Source organism: Colletotrichum orchidophilum, assembly GCF_001831195.1.
Source record: "Colletotrichum orchidophilum strain IMI 309357 chromosome Unknown Scaffold_115.1, whole genome shotgun sequence".
Lineage (NCBI taxonomy): Eukaryota > Fungi > Ascomycota > Sordariomycetes > Glomerellales > Glomerellaceae > Colletotrichum > Colletotrichum orchidophilum.
The window spans coordinates 109,091-130,410 of NW_019173071.1; the positions used below are offsets into that span (position 1 = coordinate 109,091).

Genomic DNA, 21,320 nt, shown 5'->3' on the forward strand with positions numbered 1-21,320 from the left:
CGAGGTGGCAGCCAGTAGAAGGAAATTCCTCGAGAGGGAGGGCCGGGCAGGTTTGTCACACGTTCGGGTTGTAGCACAGCATTTCGGCTCCTCTGCAAGTCTCGCCCGTCCCCGTATCCCGAAGCAGTCAAGACCGTCGGTCGTAGAGCTTTCACCGTCATGCATTCGTACTGTGTAGACAGCTTCATCCCCCCCATGTCCCCCATGTCCCCCAAGACTTCTGGTGTGGTTGCACACGGATGCCGCGCCCGCAAATTGCCAGCCCTCCCTCTCTCTTGCAAAAAAAAAAAAAAAAAAAAAAAAAAACACACTAAAACTAAGGTAACGAAAGCAAAATCAAACCACACATCCATCTCGTGAGTCTGTGCTACTTGGTCGCCCCCCTGCTTGTGTGCCTGAACATCATCATCCACCCCCAAGTAACCAACCCATCGTCCCACGTTCAGCCCCAATGCCGTGTCGCGGAGCCCAGCCAACCTTTCTCTGCCTACCTATTCTGCAAAAGTCAAACCTAGACGGTTCTCTCTCTCTCTCTCTCTCTCTCTCTCTCTCGCGTTCATCACGGGAACTTTGTTTCTCGGTAGGGTCGGGATTGCAACCCTGACAACCCTTTCTGTAGTGTAAAGTTGCGCGAAAACTGTCGAGAATGGAAAATGCCAACATCGCCGTGGCGCCTAATCGTTCCCTGCTGACGGGCGATCATTGGACATGGTCGGTTAGTCAGTCGACAAACCCTATCAGTATGGATACGTAATGCAGCTCCACGGGACAGCGAAGAAGCACGATACCGTATAATAACAGAAAAGCATTGATATTTTGTTTCACGGTTTTACCGACGTCGCAGAGGGGGACAATCTTGGTTTGCTTAGCGGGAGCACTGATCAGGAACTGGACCCAAACCCTTTACGAATAGTGCGGGAGCACAAAAGTTTTGCTTTTTCTTTCCTCTCTCCCACTCCTCACTTTCGCGCCTCTCTTTCCCTGTCGTGAGATTACGAAACCGGAGAAAAAAAGCAGAGATCCTGCAATTTAATCGAGGCAGCCCATTCGCAACGTTGGACACTCAAGTTAGGAACTAAGATGAGGACCAAGGGGGGAAAAGCCTAGACCAGCCTCACTCACTGCATGAGCCTACGGACGTAGTGTACAAAGGCAAACTCTCGAGAGAGTCCGAGATGAAGGTTTAATTGTCAGCAGAGAGCGACCAGCAAGGCTGCCTCTAGCCTTTCTCTCGATTGTCGCGGCCCCCACACTGCGAGCCGTTGAATGGCTGTGCCCCCTTGCTGTGTGCCTGGTCGCCAATGTCATAGTCAGCTCTTAGATGCTTGCCTTTTCGTCAGCAGCAACGTCCGACAGCGGCCGCTGGAGAGGATTATTTGAGGACATAAGGATATCGTTTTTTGCGTGATTGTCAGCTTTGAGCTGCTTACCGAATTCATGCCCGACGCGACTTTGCGGGTAGGCATTGCGCGTTGCTGGTATAGAGCCCGCATGATATGGAGTGATGGGACGAGGTCCACGGAGAAGGGGAAGCAATTTGGCAAGAAAGCAACCCTACTCCCTGGAGAGGGTTCCTCCGGGAAATTCGGACGCAATGGAACCTTCCCTTTCTCTACTGCCTACCGATCGGCACGCCGTCCTGGGGCTCTGAGGTCACAGTCACACCGACACGCCGGACACGACTCCACGAGGGGGGGGTAGCCACACGAGATTGGAGTCTAAACTTTGAAGGGATCCATGATACAAACTTGCAACACCAAAGAAGGGATGCGTGCGCCCCTATTTCCGCCCTCTGACGGAATTCGGCACATCAACAAACTATGGCAGAGACGTGATAGAAAGAGAGAGAGAGAGAGAGAGAGAGAGAGAGAGGTCGTGACGACGCCAGCCTTGCCCGCCGCTCACCCCTTGAACGAGCAATCATACGGACCCTAGAAGCGTCCTACGATAGTTTCATTGCCGGTGCAACCCCATCCGTGAGTCGCCTTAGCCTCTTCTGCCTGTGCGATCCCCGATTCCACTTTTCCCTTCATCTTAACGCCTCCATTCTGGTTCACGAATCGTCCGTTCTTTTTTTTATTTTGCCTTTTTTTTTCTTTTCGTCCCGCCATTGACTCGAGGGGAACCTTGGGACGAAATAGGATAGCTGTATCGCAGATCTTGTGACTCTGGCCCCAAAATGGGCATGGCCAGCAGCAAACCGGACGAACCGTTGAAGCTCCACGCACAGAGTGAGTGGGAACATACCAAATGGGATAGCATAAAGTTGCTGGCACCACTGGTATATGTAACTTGACGCGAACCCTTCGAAAGACATTCGATCAGGGAGACAAAAACTCCACGTCTATTACGACGCCGATTCCCGAAATAGTGGAGGCCCATGATTAGCTTTTATGCAGCTACGAGCTGGGAGCATCCCCCCTCGTTTTCCAGCTCTCTGGAGACAGGCGTATCTCGAGTATCGTCAATCTTTGCACATCATCGTCATCGGTGCAAAAAAAAAAACTACCGTGCTTCTCTCGCTTCTGGCATTTCAAGATGGGCAGAGCAGTCCAGGGTACGAATAGTCGAGAGATAAAATTTGGAGGGGTTCTGGCCAAACATCGAACAGGTTTTCCCCCTTTGTCGAAACACCAATTTACAACCTGGCCCCGAGTGTTCACAAAGGTCACGCACGACTCGGATTGTGAAGAGTGGCGGGGATCCCCTCGGCCGAGAACTTAGGCAACCTCTCCTTGTCCATTGTCTCCTTCTCTACCCGTTTCTGGAAGCCTCTTCCGTCTCTGCCTGTCTCTCCTGCAGCCATTGCCCCCGTACGGATACTTCCTTTCTCCATATGTCGTCTGTCGGGTCCATCCTTTGACAGACACGTCTTCGCCTTCACCGTGATCATGAAACAAAAATGAAAAAATCGCTTAATTCCTCGCCAACGCTTCCGCACGCAAGAGAGCCGAAAGACCCGATGAGGGCCCTCTTGTTCCTCATCCCAGTTCTCTTCTTCTTGTTCTTCTTCTTCTTCCTCCTCCTCCTCCTCCTCCTCCTCCACAGCGCTAAACCCCCAGAGAATCGCGGGACCCGTTGGGGTCCTGTGCCTCGTCAGACAAGAAAGAGGTACAGGGTCCCGGTTCTCCGTTTCAGCATGTAATTGTTGATGATTTGGGTTACTGGGTGTTCGTAGGTAGTCATCGACCGGAGCCTCATCTCTCTGTGGCTGGCCATCCCTCCCCTGCCTGCAGGAACCCTAGCGTGAAGTGGAAGAGAGACGAGTCTGGGCCTTGGCAACTGAACGCTTGACCGCTTTCGTGATTCAAGTCGCCAGGCTCTTCGTCAATAAGGGTTGGTCTGTTGTTGATCCAACCACCAAAAAGCTAACAGATTCGCAAAGTCCACACCGCAGGTTCGGCTTCTTCCAGAAAACCCACAGGCGATCATGTCAGGTTGTCAACTCATCTGATCGATTGGAATCGATTCAAACAAATGACTCCTCACCCTCGTAGCCCACTCGTTCCGCTATTTTCTCGAACTTCGGGTCTCCCGTACCGACGGCATGCCCGAGGGCTCACCGCATGCGTCGCTTGTCGATGAAGCCCGAAAACAAGCAAACATGCCCTCGCCGTCGAGCAGGGTCCTCAAGCAAGCAGGATCGTCGGCACAATTTGGATGAAATCCTACGGGGTCCCAAGGTGGTCCGGGCATTCCCTGATGTTTGTGCGTCTGTGCCGGCGGGTCTTTCGAACCGGGCAAACTGCTTCTTCCACGACATCTTGCCTGCCTCTGGACTTGTTTCTTTCTTCTTCGCACCTGTTACGCGCATGCGGCACGTTTCGCGGCTCTCTCAGAAAAAGGAATTGCGCAACGTACATTCTTCACCGCCGACTCGATTCTCATGGGAGTCCCGTCAAGTTTGTCTCGTGGGCTTGCACGGGTGGAATCCGCCTTGTGTGAGAGTGTTCGCCCGTCCACAAATCCTTGGTCTTGCTACCTCGAGACGGACAGTAGGCGAAAAGCGCCTGAGTCGCACACATCTCTATACTCTCCCGCCACAGTAGGGGAGCAAGCAATGGCGAGTCATTGTGTTGGTCGTACGAGGGTTTGAGCGCAGCTTCAAACTTCTCGTAATGAGCTCTTCTCCGTTCCTAAAAGGGCAACCATTCGTTCGAAAAGGGCAACGAGCTCCTTCGTGGATTCAGAATATTGAGAGCAAAGGTGTCCACTGATCGTCTTTCAAGATGGATAGAATAGCAACCTCGAGTTGAAGTTGTCAAGAACTGAGTCAACTATGACGTGGCTTGTGATCTTCAACCCCGTAGTCAAGCCACTCTCCGACAAACGTTCGAGAACTTTTCCGCTCCCTCCTCCTTAGCTCGCCGCCACGCGCCGACGTTACCTTCTTCGTCTTCCGACGTGCATGCGACTGGTCCATTCGCTCAATGGCCGAGTTCCGCCTAAACTGTTCCATGCTCTGGACTTCCAGTCAGTCAGAATCCAGAGAGCACACTCCTTCAGAAGATCCAGGGTTTGCGCTCGGCAAATCGGCTAAAGCAACGTTTGTCGCCCCCCCCGCATAGTGTGTTCACAACGACGCAGTCCTGGATGGGGTGGCGATGTATCGTGCAAACCCCAGTCCACGAGCATAGTACTTTGTGCAATCGCCTCTCCCTTCCTCGTCGCGATTGTGAACAGAGTCGAATTCCAGAACTGTGTCAATGCAACGTCGCTAAAGACGACAAGTTGGATGGAGAAAAGCCAATCTTAACCTCATCTCTGCCAACGATACCCCCGCCTTCCCATAGTCTCCGGGAATGTTACACTAGACATGGAACAAGTATTTTGGGAGGACCACGAAAAGCCATGTCTAATTTTCCGGGAAACGAGAAATGAAATCACGTCAGGTGAGTCCCGAGAGAAGTCTCGTTTCGCAGTTCATGGTGGCCCTCCTCTTCACGATTGCGAGTTCGAGATGGACAGCCCTCGCGCCGCGACCAGACGTTTCCATGTCCCGACGCTCAAGGAAACAACCCCGGTCGACGTGCGAAATTGCCTTGCGTTGTAATTCCAGTCCAAGCAGGATGGGAGAGCAGCATGTCATTCATGACGCTGTCTCTGTATGTCTTTCCGTCTGTCACGATATGGGCTGCTCCCGAATATCGTGTCGCCAAGTTGTCTGTGAATGCAGAAGGAGGGTGGTCAGCTTGTTTCGTTGGTTATATTCGAACAACGAACATGTTACGGGTGCCTATTGAGAGACATACTTATTTACAGAGGGTGTGGTGGAGGGACTCTAGAGATGGCAAAGCCCCGACAAACTAGCGACCTACTTCTGTTCCTTTGTCTTCAACCTCTTCTATCATGCTGCTTTACTTCCCTCGGCCTCTCTATTGGGCAATCTCTCTGGACAAACAGAAGATAGCATTCCAACTGCTGTGCCCTTCTTTCTTGCCCTTCCAGCCATCTGACACGGAATCGCAACACTTTGCCCCTCTTTCGTCAGACCGATTACCCATCATGGCGATGACTCTGCAAGACAAACCAACAGCATATGCCGGGTGTCCTGTTGGGTCATGTTACCTTCGCACCCTTCAGCCGCCAAACAACTGCTTGCCTTGAGGGTGTTGTCCACACCCCTTGACAAGCAAACATGAATCCATTTCTTCCTCCCCTCTCCCTCTCTGCGGACACTGTGTCCGGCTCAGCTCATGTCATGCTTGAGAAGCGCATGATATGGCCGTCATCACACGGGGCCGTGCCTTTCTACACGGGAGCAAAACGTCCGTATGAGACGATATCAACGTTTCACAGCATGAGACCATCAGATCAGCTCTGGACACTTCTCTCTCTTTATATATAGACGTATGAAGACCTAAATCCCGCCCTTCGTGACTCTTTCTATATCTACTTTGTCGCCGGCTTGTCCCTCCAACATCCATCTCTCACCGCACACGGTAACCACACTGGCCTTACATAAGCCCAAACGCGGTCTAGAGCCAATAGTCGGCTCCATTCCGACTTCAACCAACGACGTGAGTTCCAAAGGCCATGCAGGTGAAGACCAGAATGGTTACCTGGGCCTGAAGCCGGGCCTTGATACGTCCTATGTACAAGGAAGCAACATTTGGAATCCGGCTAGGTCGCTGACAAGGTCCCTCGTCAGTGTCCCATGTATGCAACGCGCAAAAAACACCTGCTTATCCCCCTGGAACAAGATGCTATTGCCGATCTCAGAAACCCGGAGTTTACGTTGAGCCGACTTGCAGAGTCTAGACCAGACTCAACCGCTGTGTTGGGACTTCACCTTGAGACCGTCGCTCGGTAAGTTCTCGGGAAGAGAGTCGACGGGGTCGTAGTACTCATACACCTTATTTTCCTTGTCACGACCCGTCACTGCAGGTGCCACATACGTCGATATACCCGTTTTACGGTCGTACGATCTATATGTGCTTGCCAATCGCTTGCCGCCACCTCCAGGGAGATCCACTGCAAACTGCGGCATCACGAATCCTGCAATCGACCCCCTGATGCTGGACTCCAAGTCGAGAATTGTTTGCAGAGGCGTCCGCAAGTGCTCCACCATCTTGACCATGTCACACTGATAGACATAGTACTGGCCCAGTCAGCGCTGCACGATAGACATCTTGGGAGGGGTACCATACCGGGAGGATGTTGTTATCCGCCAACTTACGAATTAGCGTCGACATGGTGCCGACATCATCGTTGATCCCGCGAAGTAGAACGGTCTGGTTCCGCACCACGACCCCGGCTTCGAAGAGCTTCTGGCTGGCCTCCTCGCTGATCCAGGAGATCTCATTGGGGTGGTTAAAGTGGGTGTGAAGCGCCACCGCCTTGCCTGCCCTCCTCGCCTTGCTAGACACGGCGACAAGGGCATTCACCCAAGCATCGTTGGGGTCAAGAATCCTAGTCGGGCAGACGGCAAGACCTTTGGAGGCAAACCGAAAGCGGCGTATGTTGGGCATCGAGATCAGTCTGTCACCAATCAGTTCGATTTGGTGAGGCGCCAAGTAGTATGAGTCGCCTCCGGAGACTACAATGTCCTGCAGATCCGGAGTATTCTCAATGTACTGAAACACCTTTTCCCATCTGGCAAGGGTAGGCTTAAAAGAATGCTTATCGACGGTTTCTGTGTTGGCGCCTACTGCGTAAGAGCGAGTGCAGAACATGCAGTAAGTCGGACAGACGGATACGGCTTCGGAAAACGACGTTAGAGAATGAACTGAGGAGGGCCGTGCTTGACCTCTGTCTGTTGCTTGAGCTTACGGAGAAACAAGGCCTTGTCTGGGTATCGATGAACCAGCCCGGGGACTGGAGAATCAGCTTCTTCGTGCAGAGAATCAAGCGTCAGTTGCGGATGATCGGGTACCATGGTCGACTGAGTCGGGATGAACTGGCGAAAGATGGGATCGTTGCGAGGGTCTTTCCAGTCGATACGGCTGAGAACGTACGGGCTGTGACAATTTGAGTTAGCTCATTGTCAACGTGGTCTCGGGGAATACCAAACTCACGTAAGCCGGACAGACATGGTTGCCTTCTTGATGCCTGCGAATATGTCGTTGACAAGCTCGTTGCGAGACTCCATCTCACTGCTGGAACCGCGAACAGGGATGTACTCGGGCAAGGTCGCATCGAGGAAGCCTCGCAGCTTCGGGAGCCTTTCGACCATGTTCCTACTCTGCACACGGGGGTGGTGTCAGAATGCAAAGGTAAACTCTATCGAGTAGGAATGCCTGCCAACTTACGCTCCAACGGTAGCTTAGGAAGTCGTCTGTGGATACATCTTGCCACCAAGGGATCTTGCGCCAGAACTCGTCCCGTCTACCCGAATCCGATGCTAGTGTGGCCGCAACATGATCATGGCACGTTGGCTCTTCGGCCACCGTTTCAGCGACCGCAGCTTGAGCCGCCTGCATACGAGACGGCGTAGCAATCCAGCGAGTTCCTCTACTACGCTGTGGCCTGACAAATCGAGCCGCAACTCGGACTGCAATACGCGGTGATAACATTATTATCTCGAAGATGTCCTAGTCTTGGATATATTCTTGCTAGCGGGAAGCTGCAAGACGCGATTACCGGTCCGTGGGCGTCGTGGAAACCTTCGGCCGCGCCCGGCGGGGAGCGGTTACGAGACGGTAGAAAGCAACTAGGTGCGGTTAATGTGCGAAATATCACCAACCACGTCTGTTTGTGCGACTACCGTCAGCACAGAAGGTTGTTGACGGTTTCGTTGGCGGAAGATCGATGCAGCAAATCGGAACTGGCAGATGAAAATGGTGCTGGATGTGTAAGATAAGGAACATCTGAGAACGACACACCGATTCAACGGCTGGATGGAAGAGGGGAAGGAAGTGGAGGCGTTGCCATATTTCACTCCTGCACGGCTTTCTAGACATATGGCAATCTCTCGAAGGACATAAGGCGTTTCGACCTACTTCCGGGCATAGCCGTTGGTGAAGAACCAACAGTGTGGCAGGGGATGGAGAGCAAACACCAAGATCGGCCTCGAGCAAACAGGTTACACGGAGAACTTTCCTTCAACGGATCGAGCATTTACCAGCTCCACGGAAAGACCTTGATTAGCCCCTCTTTCTCGTAGTCAACTTCCTCTTCAGACATCCAAAGGCGACACAAAGATACTGTGCCCAGGAGTAAGAAGACTGCCTGTTTGCTACAACTGCATGGAAAGCGCAACAACCTCGTGTCGTGCAACATTGCTCTGCTTCGCCATAACTCGGGGCACCTTTCATTACCAACCTGTATGCCAAGCACTAGTCACTACGCAGGCTAGCTGTGCGTTCTGTCACAGTAGCTCGAGGCACGACGGTGGCAACCCCTTACTACACTTCCCCGCGGCGCTTGAGGCCAGAGGCACCACCACAACCTTGCAACATTGCCACCTCTCGTGCAAGTGATATGTCGATGAAATCACGCTCGTACTCGCCTTCAGCTGAGCAATATCCAAATTGAGCTGCATTTGCATACATCCCGGCTTAGTCTACTATCCCTCATCGTCAAACGCTGACATCCTATTAGCTACCGGGTGTCTGGTCAACGCATACTATTTCATGTCTGGCATCTCAACTCCGAGAAAAGCCCCGGAGAGCCATCGATTGCACACCGACTCTCGGATATCACGCATCCTGATCGAATGTCCTGGCCAGGTACACCGGGATATGATGTTGGCCGTCGACTGCGCTACGCGATAACGCACCCACAACCCCCCCGGATCGAGTCAAGGTTACATGTAGTCTCCCATGATACTTGCGAACTACAACAAACATTTAATTTGACCCGGGTGTGGGCCCTTGCTTGGGTCGTCTGCTGATCTAGCCCTGGAGTTGCCAGACTTGCACCAACGGTAAATTTGGAGTCCCAACCTCGTTCTGGCTGAAATCAAGGGGACGAAGTTCGGGCATTGCCCGTAGCCATGTTGGTTTGCAGCTTACAAAGAAAACATTGGCTACGGCTCAGAATGGTGTTAAAGAAGCCCGCTGTCCTTGCTCCAAACTTCATGAGATTTGTGTGCTAGACTAGTGTACCTCCTGTCGTCGTCTCCTCTCAAGATTATCAGAAATATCAGAAGATGTTATCAAGTACCTAACTACCATAACAATGGACATGCCCAGACAAAGCCAGATCGATCAGCATACAGCATCAGTGTCTCAGGTTGCGGCCAGTTCCAACGTGGGCGTGAGGGAAACTACACGCTCTAGGGCGTGTGGCATGCCGTCACTCCGCCATGAAACAGGCATAGGGCATGTTCATGGACCCCTCAGCTCTCTTCCTTGCTTCTTCCAACGGGCCTGACTAACGTCCATTTGTGCAGACACTCGCCGCTACGACCGGTGAATTGTGCCAGCCCTGCTGGCACAACACACCGCCCGACGTCGCTCCAGACTCAGCAGCCTCCGGCGGTACATCATCCCTCCAACGACCAGGTACGGGTGCTCACGAGAGAGCCTGTAGACCGTGGATGGAGAGCTTGGTCCATTGTCGTGGGATCGACGGCCTTCATGATCCCGACGTTCGGTTTGATGACAACCATTGGCATCTTTCAGGTATACTGGAAGGAGAACCAGTTGGCCCCGTGGTCCAATACAGACATATCCTGGATTATATCCATCTTTGGGTTTCTATCTGTTCTACTCTGCGGCCCCTTTGGCATCCTCTTCGACACGTTCGGGCCCAGGTGGCTTATGACCCCCGCAACAATTGTGTACACCGCGTCCTTCTTGGGCGTCGCGTTTAGCAGCCAGTACTGGCAATTCATGGTCTGCTTCTGCGCTGCCGGTGTTGGTGCCGGTAGGTTCTTTGTCCATCTCGGGTCAAGCGTAACTGTCAAGAAGTTTCCCTAACGTTACGCACGTAGCGGCTTTGACCACCACTGCGCTAGCCGTTATTAATCATTGGTTCGACGAGAAGAAGGGACTGGCCATGGGCATTTGCACCATGGGCGGAGGATTGGGTGGCGCGATCTTCTCCGTGGTACTCCGATTTACCACCAAGAACTTCGAGTGGACGACAGCAAGCCTCATTCACTTTGCCATCATTTGCGCCTTTTTATCCATCGGTTGCGCCTTGACAAGGCCCAGAGTACTCAAGGCTCGCAAGGGAAAGATGTGGGACTTTGCCTGCTTCAGGCGTTGGAAGTTTGTCCTCTTCACCTTCAGCGTATGCGGTATGGCGGTTGTGGCACCCAGCCTCATCAAGTATCAGTAGCCCTAATGCAATGTGATGACAGGTTTCGAGTTGGTGCTGTTCGTAGCGTGGGGTCTGTTGCCCACGTATGCCAGAATAGTCAAGCTCGGCGATGTTTTCTACTTGACCCTTGTCTTCAGTGTGTAAGTTCACCCCCTTGATCGCCGCGGGATCCCAGGGCCGACGCTTGTTCTTTAGCTCATACTTTCTCAGGGGGTCTTCTTTGGGCAGGATCGTTCCTGGGTATTTCACCGATAAAATAGGCCCTTTCAATGTGACCATACTCATGACTATATTCACCGAGGCGGTCATGCTTGTGTTGTGGCTAGCCTTCGGAGACACGTCCACACCTACGCTCTATGCCGTCGCCTTTTGTCTTGGATTCGGCACCGGCAGCTTTGTGTCAACGGCTGCTACATGTCTCGGACGTCTCTGCGACCCGCAAGACAGTGGCACATACATCGGCTGCTGCTATGCCGTTGTGAGTCTGGCAACCTTGGTCGGTAATCCAGCCAGTCAGGCTGTGCTAGGAGACGGTAAGGGCAGCCGCCCTCGCTTGATGATTGCCTTTCTTGTGGTTGTACTCGCAATGGCGCTCGTGAGTTGCTGCTTTGTGCGGTGGTTGTGCCTGAAACGTAGCTGGAAATGGCTAGCAAAGGTGTGAGCCGAGAAATGTTGAGGCCAACCATCCAAACTCGAAGGCCGAAGATTGGTTTCTTATTTATAACTGGAGACGGCAAGGATTCTGTCGGACTGATGATGGCGGATGACTCGGTAGACCGGCAGTCTTGGCTATCTCGGTGAGGCACTGTTCTAATGTGGTTGGCTGACGACGGCGTTGGCTATCTGAGTTGAGGAGCGCCTCATGCAGCCCTCGTCGACATTGACTTGCAGGACCAGTCCAAAAATTGCAGGACGATGACCGCCCAATGCAAAGCGGTTACGAATCGTATGACTGCAATACAGGAATGACGTTCGTCCGAGCCAGCGGGATGGCATACACCGAGATTTCAACTGTTTTTCTTTTTGCGCTCTCATGTTTTACTTCCCCAACCACGAGTTCATTGACTTAGCTTTCATGACCCAAGTAATTCGGCCAAACCCTCACCCCGAGTAATTCTGTCCTCGAATCATGTTCGCATGTGGCTTGATAATACGTTGGGTCTTCCTCCCGCGGCCTCCACTGGTTGTCATCAAGTCATCCGGCTGGCAACGGTATAGTAGTGCCTTTCGTCGTATCCGTATACCTACCGTGAAGTACGTTTCATCTACGTGGATCAAAGATCTGAGTATGCAAGTTATCAGACGTGCGTATCTACAATCCTGCGGGGAAAGTGTCCCGGAGAATCCGCTACGCCTTCCAAGGCCAAGGTCGACAAGGGACGACCAACGTGGCCCTGTGGGCCAAGACCGAGTATGAGCCAGCCAACCCCGTTTTACACAGTTTGACCACTTGTCAGTTGGGACTTTATGAGCGTTGAGCGTTAGTGCGCTGAGCAGTTGACTCGGCCCTGGACGGTGAGCGCCGCTGTCCGTATCCGATGCGAAGGGTATGATTCCAGTGAACGAGTGGATTCCATTACAGCACGGAGGTTCTCTACTGCGTAAAAGATTACCCATCCACAGGCCCGATTAGGACCTGGGTCGTTGCTTGAGGGGTAGCCATTGGACGTTGGAGGATTCCGTCGGTATGGCCCATAGCGTGAGACATGACCGGTCAAGGTTTCCCAGGGAGACCACAAGAAGAGGCCCGGATCAAGAGATCCAATCAAACAGACTCAGGGGAAATCAAAGGGACAACATTTACGCGACTGTAGGATCAGACTAAGGTAGGCTTCACCAGCAACCGGGGTCGAGTGAGACAGACTATCGAAAATGCTTGGCCACTCGCAGCATATGAATACCGCGGTTGACTGAATAGGTTGGGAAGGAATGGGAAACACCCAGCGGATGGGAGACCGGTCAGTGAATCCAGGCGCCGACATACGGGGATCTCCGTTGCTGAATTGAGCCTATGCCAGAGTCAAGACCCGGCGGTGTTGAAAGGAGTTTGAAATTTGAAGACGTCCACGCCGGCTCCCTCTAATGTTGCCATTCCTAGTCACTTATCCCAAAAAGAGAGCAGATCGCTAATGCTGCGTTCCCGTTCGAGCGCTTAACCCCATACCCGCTGCGCCGCGAGCCTGCGAGGTGCAATGTATCCGTACGAGCTATCTGTACATGGGGCGGCATTGTTCGACGTGGCGAGTTATGAGCCATCGAGGGACAAGGAATTTGCCCTCTACCAGGAACAAACTTGACCCCCCGTATGACGGTAGAGTCCGTACCTGGCCGCCTACATGACGACGAAGGGGCCCACTGAGAAGGCCACTCGGTGTGAGTTGATGTTCCATTGATCTAACCTTGGGCCGGTGTGAAATAGGAAACTCGGTCAGCGGTTCGAGTCATTACATGTACTGAAGGTATGTATGTCTTTCACGGGGAAAACCATTCGAATGGGGGCCCGGCCCAAAATTGGGATTGACGAAGGGGAGGGCACAGGGGCATGAGACGCGGTTCCTCTGGAATCGGCCAGCCACATCCGTTGGAATGTGGAAAACAGCAATCAGCGCTCTTTCACCGGCTCGAGTTCTTTATCCCGCCAGGTGGGTGGTTTCGGCGCGGCCCGTTAGTTCGAGTTTGGGGGCAATGAGGGGGGAAACGACGTGGTCGGATCCGGATGTCTTGGTTTTCTGGATCAGAAATGTCACGATCAAGAGACTAGTCGAAACTTTAAACAGTGGTCGATGTTTTCACTCTAACGCTCCGTCATGAAATTTCTCTTCCTATTTAGATAGTAGAGTAGGGGGTTGTGACTTTGCTTTACCGAATTTGCTACGATATAGATACGTGGCGTCCAAGCTCGAAAACATACAGGATTTCGCTTTGCCCCCCCCCCCCTCTTTTGAAAGGGGGCAAGCCCGTTGATATCTCCCCTGCCAAGACGAGATGGATGACTGAATTGAAGCATAAATTTACAAGGAATATAGCAGAGCCGAGATGGTTAACGGATCGGGAAGACCTGGTTAACCCCCTTTTGTGAATGTGAGATATGATCACTGCCGGGGGGGGGAGGGACCTCAGAGGGGCCCTCGGTGTGCTCTGCGTTGTGAAAATGAGGACACGTTTTCTGACGTAACTAGGTGCTCGCCAGCAGACTGTCTCTTGCAGGCGGGAGACATCAGATCAGGTTGGCGGGTGGGCGCTGGCGTGACGCATCTTTGGCACCGTACGGATAGTGCGACTTCTGTTCCGTAGTCTGGCTTCGGAGGTCGTGGTCGTCGTTTCGGCCGTAAGGCCCCTCGAGATTCCAGCAATGTTGTAATAGTATTCAAGGGGGGTTGAGGGCTAGACCAAAACCATCTTGACCGAGGGGGGGACGAACAAGGCCCTGTGGGGGGTCGCGCGGCTGCCACGTTCAGGTCGCCACGAACCACGGCATTTGCTAACAGAGGCTTCTTCAGGTATAACGTCTCCATTTGGTTGTGAATATCACCTAAGAGTAGTGTGCCGCTTCCGTCAATGTCCACAAAGAAACGCTTCCACCTGGCCCAGGTTCGCTTGCCGAGGCGCGCGGTTCAGCAGTGTGGTAGGTCGTTCGCCTTGCTAGAGTCCTTTCTTTGCCAAGTTACGATCCTTCTTGCCATGTAGACACACTTCCATGCGGTTACTTGTCCCTGTCGGAGGAGTCATTCATTGCTGAATCGCCGGTATGTACACGAAGGATGCCACTGGAGCCAAGGAACGCAACTATATTGGTCTACATTCTCCTCGAAGTATGGCAACCCTTTCGCAAGCCCAGATCAAAGCACCAGACTTAACGACGACGCCTAGCGCAATAGCACGAGAACCCTGCTCTCCTCGCTGGGTAGCATGAAGCTGTTGCGATACTCATTGTATAGCAGGACTAACGCCTGGAGGCATACCCCTGAAGTGCTTACTGAGTACCGCTACCCCTGGCCGCCAAAATGAGGGGTTCAACCATCCGTTATCCATCCAATACAGAGTACCAAGGAGCGATAGCGGTCTCTTCCGCAAATACCTTACTAGAGTATGGCTGTAGGCATTCTTACCCCTGTATTGCTGTCTGTCCTTTTCGTCCTGCTTTGTCGGCACAGTGATGTTGTTCACTACGTAGTTCTTCATGGCTCAGGACCTTCACTCAGCTGATATTGATGGGAGGAGAGAATAGCTTGTCATATGTAGCCAGTCCCTCCACACGCTGGCGGAGCCGAGTGAGCAGAAGTGGCTACCTCTTCGCAAGATGGGTCCGTACTATGTAGAGCGATAGCAAGGCTCTCACGCCATCCCGAGGCTCTTTTCCCCTCGCACATAACCCGAGACTGTGTCTCTAGAACATATCCTGGAAGTGTTACACAGAGTCCCAAGGTTCTGGGTGAAGGCCCGTGAGATGTTTGGCTTCGTTTGCCCCCCCTGAACGACGGAAGGGAAGAAGGCTTTGAGCTAAAGAGCCAGAACTTCTGCACCACGACCTGTCCCAAGTCAGCTTCTCGAGCACCTCTGCATCTTGTCGTCATTGAAGTCTGCTAAAGCTCATTGTGGCATCCGGAAGACTACACCTCCCTCTGCGGATACAGCGCAGAATTTTACGACCCCGGCCCTCCTTTGATACTGCATACCGGCAACACACCTTTGGCGGGGCCTTTTTGGGTACTAGCGGTGCCGCAAAGCATCTCCCTCGATATTGGATAAGTTGTGTATGAAATGCTTTGCTTCCTGCCTGAGGCTGAGTTCCCTTCACTCCAGTTCGACTCTCCCTAACAACGACTGCGAAGAGAGGCAACTGGCGGAATCATTATTGCGCGGACTTTGTCGGTGGAAGTAGTTCGATACCTTTACCGTATAGCAATGAATTGAAATGCAGAACTTCAGTTGCCATCATGAGCAATGACCGCTCAGCGAACGGCCGTAATAACATTCATTCCTCTAGTGGCTCTTAGTATCCCGCTTAGTTTGGACCTTCTGGGGTCGCGCCTTGTTTTCGGACAGCTATTTTTCTCAACGTGTTCCCCAGTTTCCACAAGCAATAAAGGGAAGGTATTTCATAAAAATTACAAAGCTATTCACCATGGTGTACATGGATCTCTGCTTAAGCAAGATTTGTGCGACTTTCCGCTGATCCAACTGGGAAAGTGTCAGTGAGACTTACGCTACAGCATAGTCGTTGCACCACTTGAGTTTCTCACATAATACTTGGGAACAGGCGTGATCTACCGCATGATGAATTAGCATTGTGAAGAAGTGCGGGCTTCGACATGAGAACAGGGTGCCACCAGAACATGAAGAGGCACAAGCAAAGGATTCGGCTGCCCCATCAGCCAGCCATGTCAGGACGTACGCCCAAGGATAGGTCTGATCCCAGAGGAAGCCTTCAGTGTCAAAAAGAAATCAATCCAGATTCCCATTAACACCTTGAAAGGTTGAGGTTGTTACAGCACTACTCCAACCAGTAGTTGCCCGCCAACCACCGACGTAAGCTGATCGCCCAATCAAGCTTACAAGCTCCAAGTGCCAGGGCTACGGCGCTGGCAGCCACCACACGGCTGTATTACGTATCAGCAAGATAACTCCACGAGGATATATAGACTGACTCCAGGACATGGAAGTGTATTTAGCTTCCTTGATAGCGGCCAGCAATCCCAGCGCTAGCTCCCATCCCTCTCAAGGGCTCAGCACTCCATATTGACAACTAACCGGCAATTTACGGGGCCGATAAGTACTTCATGGGACCATAGACGAGGGTTTTTAGAGATAATGAAACGCATTGAGTGCCTTCTTTTCGTTTTCAGGGTGCCAAACTCTCTTTCTCCTTGACTAGTCTCGGGCCGTGGAGGCCTTTTGACCTCCGAGATGACTACCAGCCGTGCTTTGTACTCGAGAAACTTTGATTTCATTAGAAGTGATCATATCGGAGACTTATTGATGGTTCCTAGGTGAAATTGAACGTATTGCGTGTCTCTTTCAATCTCTGAGCTGCAAGATCCTCCTTGCTCTCAACTAGAAACTTACATATTGCTTCTAGGGAAATCACGCTCGAAGAGACCACCACCGCCCGTCCCGATTGAAAGGCTTCTGCAAATCATCGTCTCTGAAGGCGTCGTCGAAAAAAGAGGCCGTTGCAATGGAGAAAAGAACGCCACACCGTTGGCGCTTACGGCCGTAGACTCCTGTCCGTGAGCACTAAGCTTGTGCGACGACGCCGTCGGTACTCGAGACGAAACTAGACTAACGGACTTGGCGTAAATTCTAGAACGCTTTTATATCTACTGTACAACTCAAAGGCCTATTGCGTATATAGGATATGCTTGGGCTCAAGAAAGGGGGCTTGTTTAAATTTGTTATGATTTATACATCGCAGCCGGATTTTGGGGATCTCTGCAAACATAGGCAGGGTCTTGTGCCGCACTTGATCGGCTTCCCTTTGATTTTCCCAAGAGCTGACGACTCTTTTTCCTCCCTGCCCGAGAATGTAGGTATGTAGCCTTGGAACGACATGTAAGATCGGGAAACAGGCCACCTAACCTCGTCACGATCTCACGCCAAAACAATTGGAGACTCCATCCTATCCCTTCAAACAAGTGGTATCTCTGTCTACGATCGACGTGTATAGTACATTGACAAAAATCTAATTTTCCAATCGATGAGATGATGATAGAATGGAGGTGATAACCCCCGAAATGGGTTTGCTTGCCCTTCAACATACTTTACACGCTTCCCCCTTTCCCCTCCTGTTGGGGAGCAAACACCTAGACACCTCCCCTAAGTCTCTCAAGCCTTGACATCATTTCCACCATCGCCCTGGCTCTCGCGAGGCGGCGCATCCTTGACGAGATCGCCCCTCTTCCTCTCCAACCCATCCACCCTCGCCCCCTCCTCCCCCTTCTTTCCCTTCGTCACGAACTCGACCCCCACTACTCCAGCCAGCATGCCAAAGAGATGCGACGTCAGGTCGATCGTCTGCTTCCCTCTCCTGAAGAAGGCGTAGACGTGGAACCCAAGGATCAGGGCAATGAACCCCAGGCCCTGAGGCCCGTTCATCGGGTCAGGCGGGAACCCCAGCACCTTGAACGAATCGAAACGGTGCATCCAAAAGTACGCCGTCGCGACGCCGAACACGGCGCCCGACGCGCCAACGGTCGAGACGGTCAGCAGCCCCCGCAACGTATAGGCCGTCAGGCTGCCCAGGAACCCGAAGGCGCCCGAGGCGAGGTAGATGCCGAGAAAGTTTGCGCGCCCGACCTCGTCGTGCAGCGCCGTGCCCATGAACCACAGCCCCACCATGTTGGTCGCCAGGTGGCCGAACGAGCTATGCGAGAAGTTGGCCGTGATCATCGTCACCGCCCTCGGCATGCCGTGGACGAGGACAAAGTACCGATTGAGGAACCGCCACAGCGGCGGCACGCGCCACGCGCACGCCACGAGCACGTTGAGCCCGATCAGCGCGCCGACCGTCGCCGTCGAGGGGGAGACCTCGGGGAACAGGCGGTCGGCGTTGCGGGGCGGGGTGTAGACGGCGGCGAAGGCCGAGAGCAGGCCCACGAGCAGCAGGACGACGGCCGCGGAGGGGAGAATGCGCTCGGCGAGGGTCAGGGGCGGGGGCGCCGCCAGGTCCGAGGCGCTGCCTTCCTCCGTCCACTTTTGCATGCGCGGGGTCATGGGCGGGCGCTTGATCGGGATGGAGAGGGTGCCTGGGTTGTACTCGATGCCCTTGGCCTCGGCCTCCTCGATGAGGCGCTTCTCCTCCTCGGCGGCCTTGGCCTGGTTCCTGGCGCGGATGGCATCGAAGGCGCTGTAGCCGTAGACGGGATCGGGCTTGAGGGAGTTTTCCTTTCTGAGAGACGGTGTTTTGGGGCCAGCGGCGGCGGTGGTTGAAGAGGAGGAGGTATCCTCGTCAACACTCTCCGCGAGCTCCTTCTCCAACGCAGCAAGCTCGTCTTCGGCCCGGAGTCCTGCGTTGAGGACCTCGTCCACGGGGATCTTTTCACGGAGGTACGCTAACGCAGCGTCGCACTGCTGCGAAGTGAAGGCGGTGGTATTGATCGCAAATGCCGGATCCTCCAGCGTGCCGGCGACGCGCCGGCCGTGCATTATCCTCAGTAGCCGGTTGGCGGCGGCGGGCTTGAGCGACGAGCCAAAGACGGCCCTGACCTCGGACGACGAGAGGTCTTTTGCCTCCTCCCTGAACCGCAGGCCCAGCTTGTCCTTGTAGTCAAGCGGGAGGTCTACGTAGTCTCGGAGTACGGGCTCGTTCTTGTAGTCGGTTTTGGGTGTTTGTAATGCGGAGGAGGAGGATGCCCATCTCCAGATCGATCTACCGGCCGTCATCGCGGCGATGCCGGGGGACGGCCATTGAGTTCGCTGGAGGGGTGAATGCCCCGTTAAGTGTGGCCGGCTAGCGGCGGGCGCCCGGGAGGTGGTGCATGTCGAAAGGAGTCGTGACGCCGACGAACAGCTCGTACTCGGCGCGGAACGGCATACGACACGCAGGCCAACGTGGAGGAAAGATCTCGAGGGAACGAGGCCGAGTGAGGCGTTCATGGCTTCCTAGAGCGCCTCCGTTTCGCAGCGCACTGAGAGCTACAAACTCATCAATGCGCCGGCTGCGGTCGCTGGAGAAGTCTCTTCTTCGTATGGGGGTATAGGTAGGCAGGCGTCAACCTCGTCTTATATCGTAGGCGTTGTCGCCTTTTGCGCCGTTTCGAAATCGTACTTGTCGTCGTGATCGTCGTCGCGCGCGGCGGCGTTGTCACAGTGGTTCGATCCCAAAGGCGTAAGGAATCCGTAAATTCTTTGGATCGTGACGGGACGGGGACCACGGGGTAGCGGCGGCCGGCGAACGCTACTTCCGGCTCACACCCAGGGTGCACTTTATTTGGCCTTGGTAAGCACCCGTAAGCTAAGGCACGTAATCGATAAGGTAAGAGATAGCACCACGCCCCTTCCGTCACTTTCCGCCAAGGTACCTTACTTTTACCCCCCCTGCTTATCCCCACCGCCGGAACCCTCCACTGCACCTTCAATCCCACCCCGCGCTCAGCTTTACAGGAGGAAGCTACCTGACAGAAAAGCTGCGGTGACGTTGCACGTCATCTACCTGGAAGAGAGGAGTTCAGTCCTTTCTTCTACAAACACCAAGCCCACACATCGTCATCGTACCTTTCCCTCCCTCCCTTTCTCCGTCCTTTCGTTTAAACCATCCCTCGTGAACCGCCTCATTTTTCACTCGCTATCCCCTCCCCGAATTACCAGACTCAAATATCCTTCCTGTCTACCTACGAGTTACCCTTCTCATTCTCCAGAGACGACATCCAAATCCTAAACACCCAAACCCACCCCCCAAAAAAACCCAAACAAAAACCTCATCACCCCAAATCATCATCTACACACCAGACAAAGACAACCAAGCTCAACAACACCCGCCAAAATGTCAGCAGACACTCGCCCAATATCCCCAACCCAGTTCGCCTCCGCCCTCCGCGACCTCTCCCTCCCAACCCTCCACCTCAAAGCTCTCGAGATCCGCAACTCCATCCTCCATCTCGAATACTCAAACGCCCAGCTCGCCCCCTACGCCGCCGGTGACGCAACCACCCTCGACTCCGCCACCGACGCCTCGGCGGGGCGCCCGGACCCGACCTGTGTAGAAGCCATACGTGAAAACGACGTCGTCATCACGCGCATGCGCGAGCGCGTCCAAATCATTCGCGACGAGGTCGAGGGGCGCGGACACTCATGGAATGAGTTCAAGAGTAAAGAAGAGGTCGAGGAGGAGGAGGGGCGGTCAGGGGCCGCCTTGCGGGGCATCACCAGCGAGTCTATAACCGGTGCCAATGGCGTTAACGGGAACGGGATTCCGGCCACAAACGGGCTCGGCGCAGCGGCGGCGGAGGAGAATAGGATTGCTGCTGGACATCAGGGCGCGGCGGCGGCGACCAACGGCGGCTCGTCGACTACGACGACCTCGTCACACCCCGCATGGATGGACGGTACATTCCAGATGGGCACAATACGCAACGGCGTGATTACGATGGACGACCGACCTGAGCAGCCCGCCCAGGCCGCTCAACAAGCAAATGGCACGGGCGGTCGGCTGACGGACGAAGAGCTACGGCAGGCCATGGAGGAGCGAATGAGAGGTCTTGGCGATGACGACGAGGACGGTGGAATGCACCTGTGATAACATGATCGGAGATTGGGAATACACATGGGTTTCACAGTCGATGAGACAGACGCTGGTTCTGATTGGAGAGAGATGGACTAAAAGAGGGTAAATCATTGGGACATAGGCTTGGAATGGGTTATACCTCATGTTTCCAGTGCTAATTGCTTGCTAGCAATGCCATGACAAAGGGAAAAAATGAACAAAATAAAAATCGAAACAAGAAAGAAATCAAGGCTTCCTCGCATTTTTTTGTGCAGCCAAATGTCTAAGATGTAGAAACGAAGCAATGTAAAAAAAAAAAAAACCAAAAGAAACAAGCCATAGATTTCGTCCTCTTTGAACAAAACCAACCCAAGGTTCCCAACACCCCATTTTACTATACCCAATTGCC

The 21,320-nt window shown here is 53.5% G+C and overlaps 7 protein-coding genes across 7 annotated transcripts; 4 read left to right on the forward strand and 3 right to left on the reverse strand.

Annotated features, from left to right (window-relative positions):
* Nucleotides 1–2,962: 2,962 nt before the first annotated feature.
* On the forward strand, nt 2,963–3,294 carry CORC01_11060 (uncharacterized protein; the record flags this gene model as incomplete). Its single annotated transcript, XM_022622686.1, has 3 exons — nt 2,963–3,003; nt 3,034–3,070; nt 3,106–3,294. The coding sequence occupies 3 exons, from the start codon at nt 2,963–2,965 to the stop codon at nt 3,292–3,294; spliced, it is 267 nt and encodes an 88-aa protein (XP_022470821.1).
* Nucleotides 3,295–6,268: 2,974 nt separating this feature from the next.
* CORC01_11061 (L-lysine 2,3-aminomutase) lies at nt 6,269–8,015 on the reverse strand (the record flags this gene model as incomplete). The annotated part of the gene is made up of 5 exons (XM_022622687.1): nt 6,269–6,586; nt 6,651–7,201; nt 7,273–7,460; nt 7,518–7,684; nt 7,752–8,015. 5 exons carry the CDS (start codon nt 8,013–8,015, stop codon nt 6,269–6,271), a joined length of 1,488 nt encoding a protein of 495 aa, XP_022470822.1.
* A 1,606-nt stretch (nt 8,016–9,621) lies between these two features.
* Nucleotides 9,622–11,524, forward strand: CORC01_11062 (uncharacterized protein; the record flags this gene model as incomplete). Its single annotated transcript, XM_022622688.1, has 6 exons — nt 9,622–9,725; nt 9,836–10,311; nt 10,379–10,687; nt 10,751–10,850; nt 10,921–11,188; nt 11,486–11,524. 6 exons carry the CDS (start codon nt 9,622–9,624, stop codon nt 11,522–11,524), a joined length of 1,296 nt encoding a protein of 431 aa, XP_022470823.1.
* A 315-nt stretch (nt 11,525–11,839) lies between these two features.
* On the forward strand, nt 11,840–12,127 carry CORC01_11063 (uncharacterized protein; the record flags this gene model as incomplete). The annotated part of the gene is made up of 1 exon (XM_022622689.1): nt 11,840–12,127. One exon carries the CDS (start codon nt 11,840–11,842, stop codon nt 12,125–12,127), a length of 288 nt encoding a protein of 95 aa, XP_022470824.1.
* A 5,408-nt stretch (nt 12,128–17,535) lies between these two features.
* CORC01_11064 (rhomboid family protein) lies at nt 17,536–19,092 on the reverse strand (the record flags this gene model as incomplete). Its single annotated transcript, XM_022622690.1, has 1 exon — nt 17,536–19,092. One exon carries the CDS (start codon nt 19,090–19,092, stop codon nt 17,536–17,538), a length of 1,557 nt encoding a protein of 518 aa, XP_022470825.1.
* A 1,099-nt stretch (nt 19,093–20,191) lies between these two features.
* CORC01_11065 (uncharacterized protein) lies at nt 20,192–20,944 on the forward strand (the record flags this gene model as incomplete). The annotated part of the gene is made up of 1 exon (XM_022622691.1): nt 20,192–20,944. The coding sequence occupies one exon, from the start codon at nt 20,192–20,194 to the stop codon at nt 20,942–20,944; it is 753 nt and encodes a 250-aa protein (XP_022470826.1).
* Nucleotides 20,945–21,157: 213 nt separating this feature from the next.
* Nucleotides 21,158–21,301, reverse strand: CORC01_11066 (uncharacterized protein; the record flags this gene model as incomplete). Its single annotated transcript, XM_022622692.1, has 1 exon — nt 21,158–21,301. One exon carries the CDS (start codon nt 21,299–21,301, stop codon nt 21,158–21,160), a length of 144 nt encoding a protein of 47 aa, XP_022470827.1.
* Between the last annotated feature and the right edge of the window lie 19 nt (nt 21,302–21,320).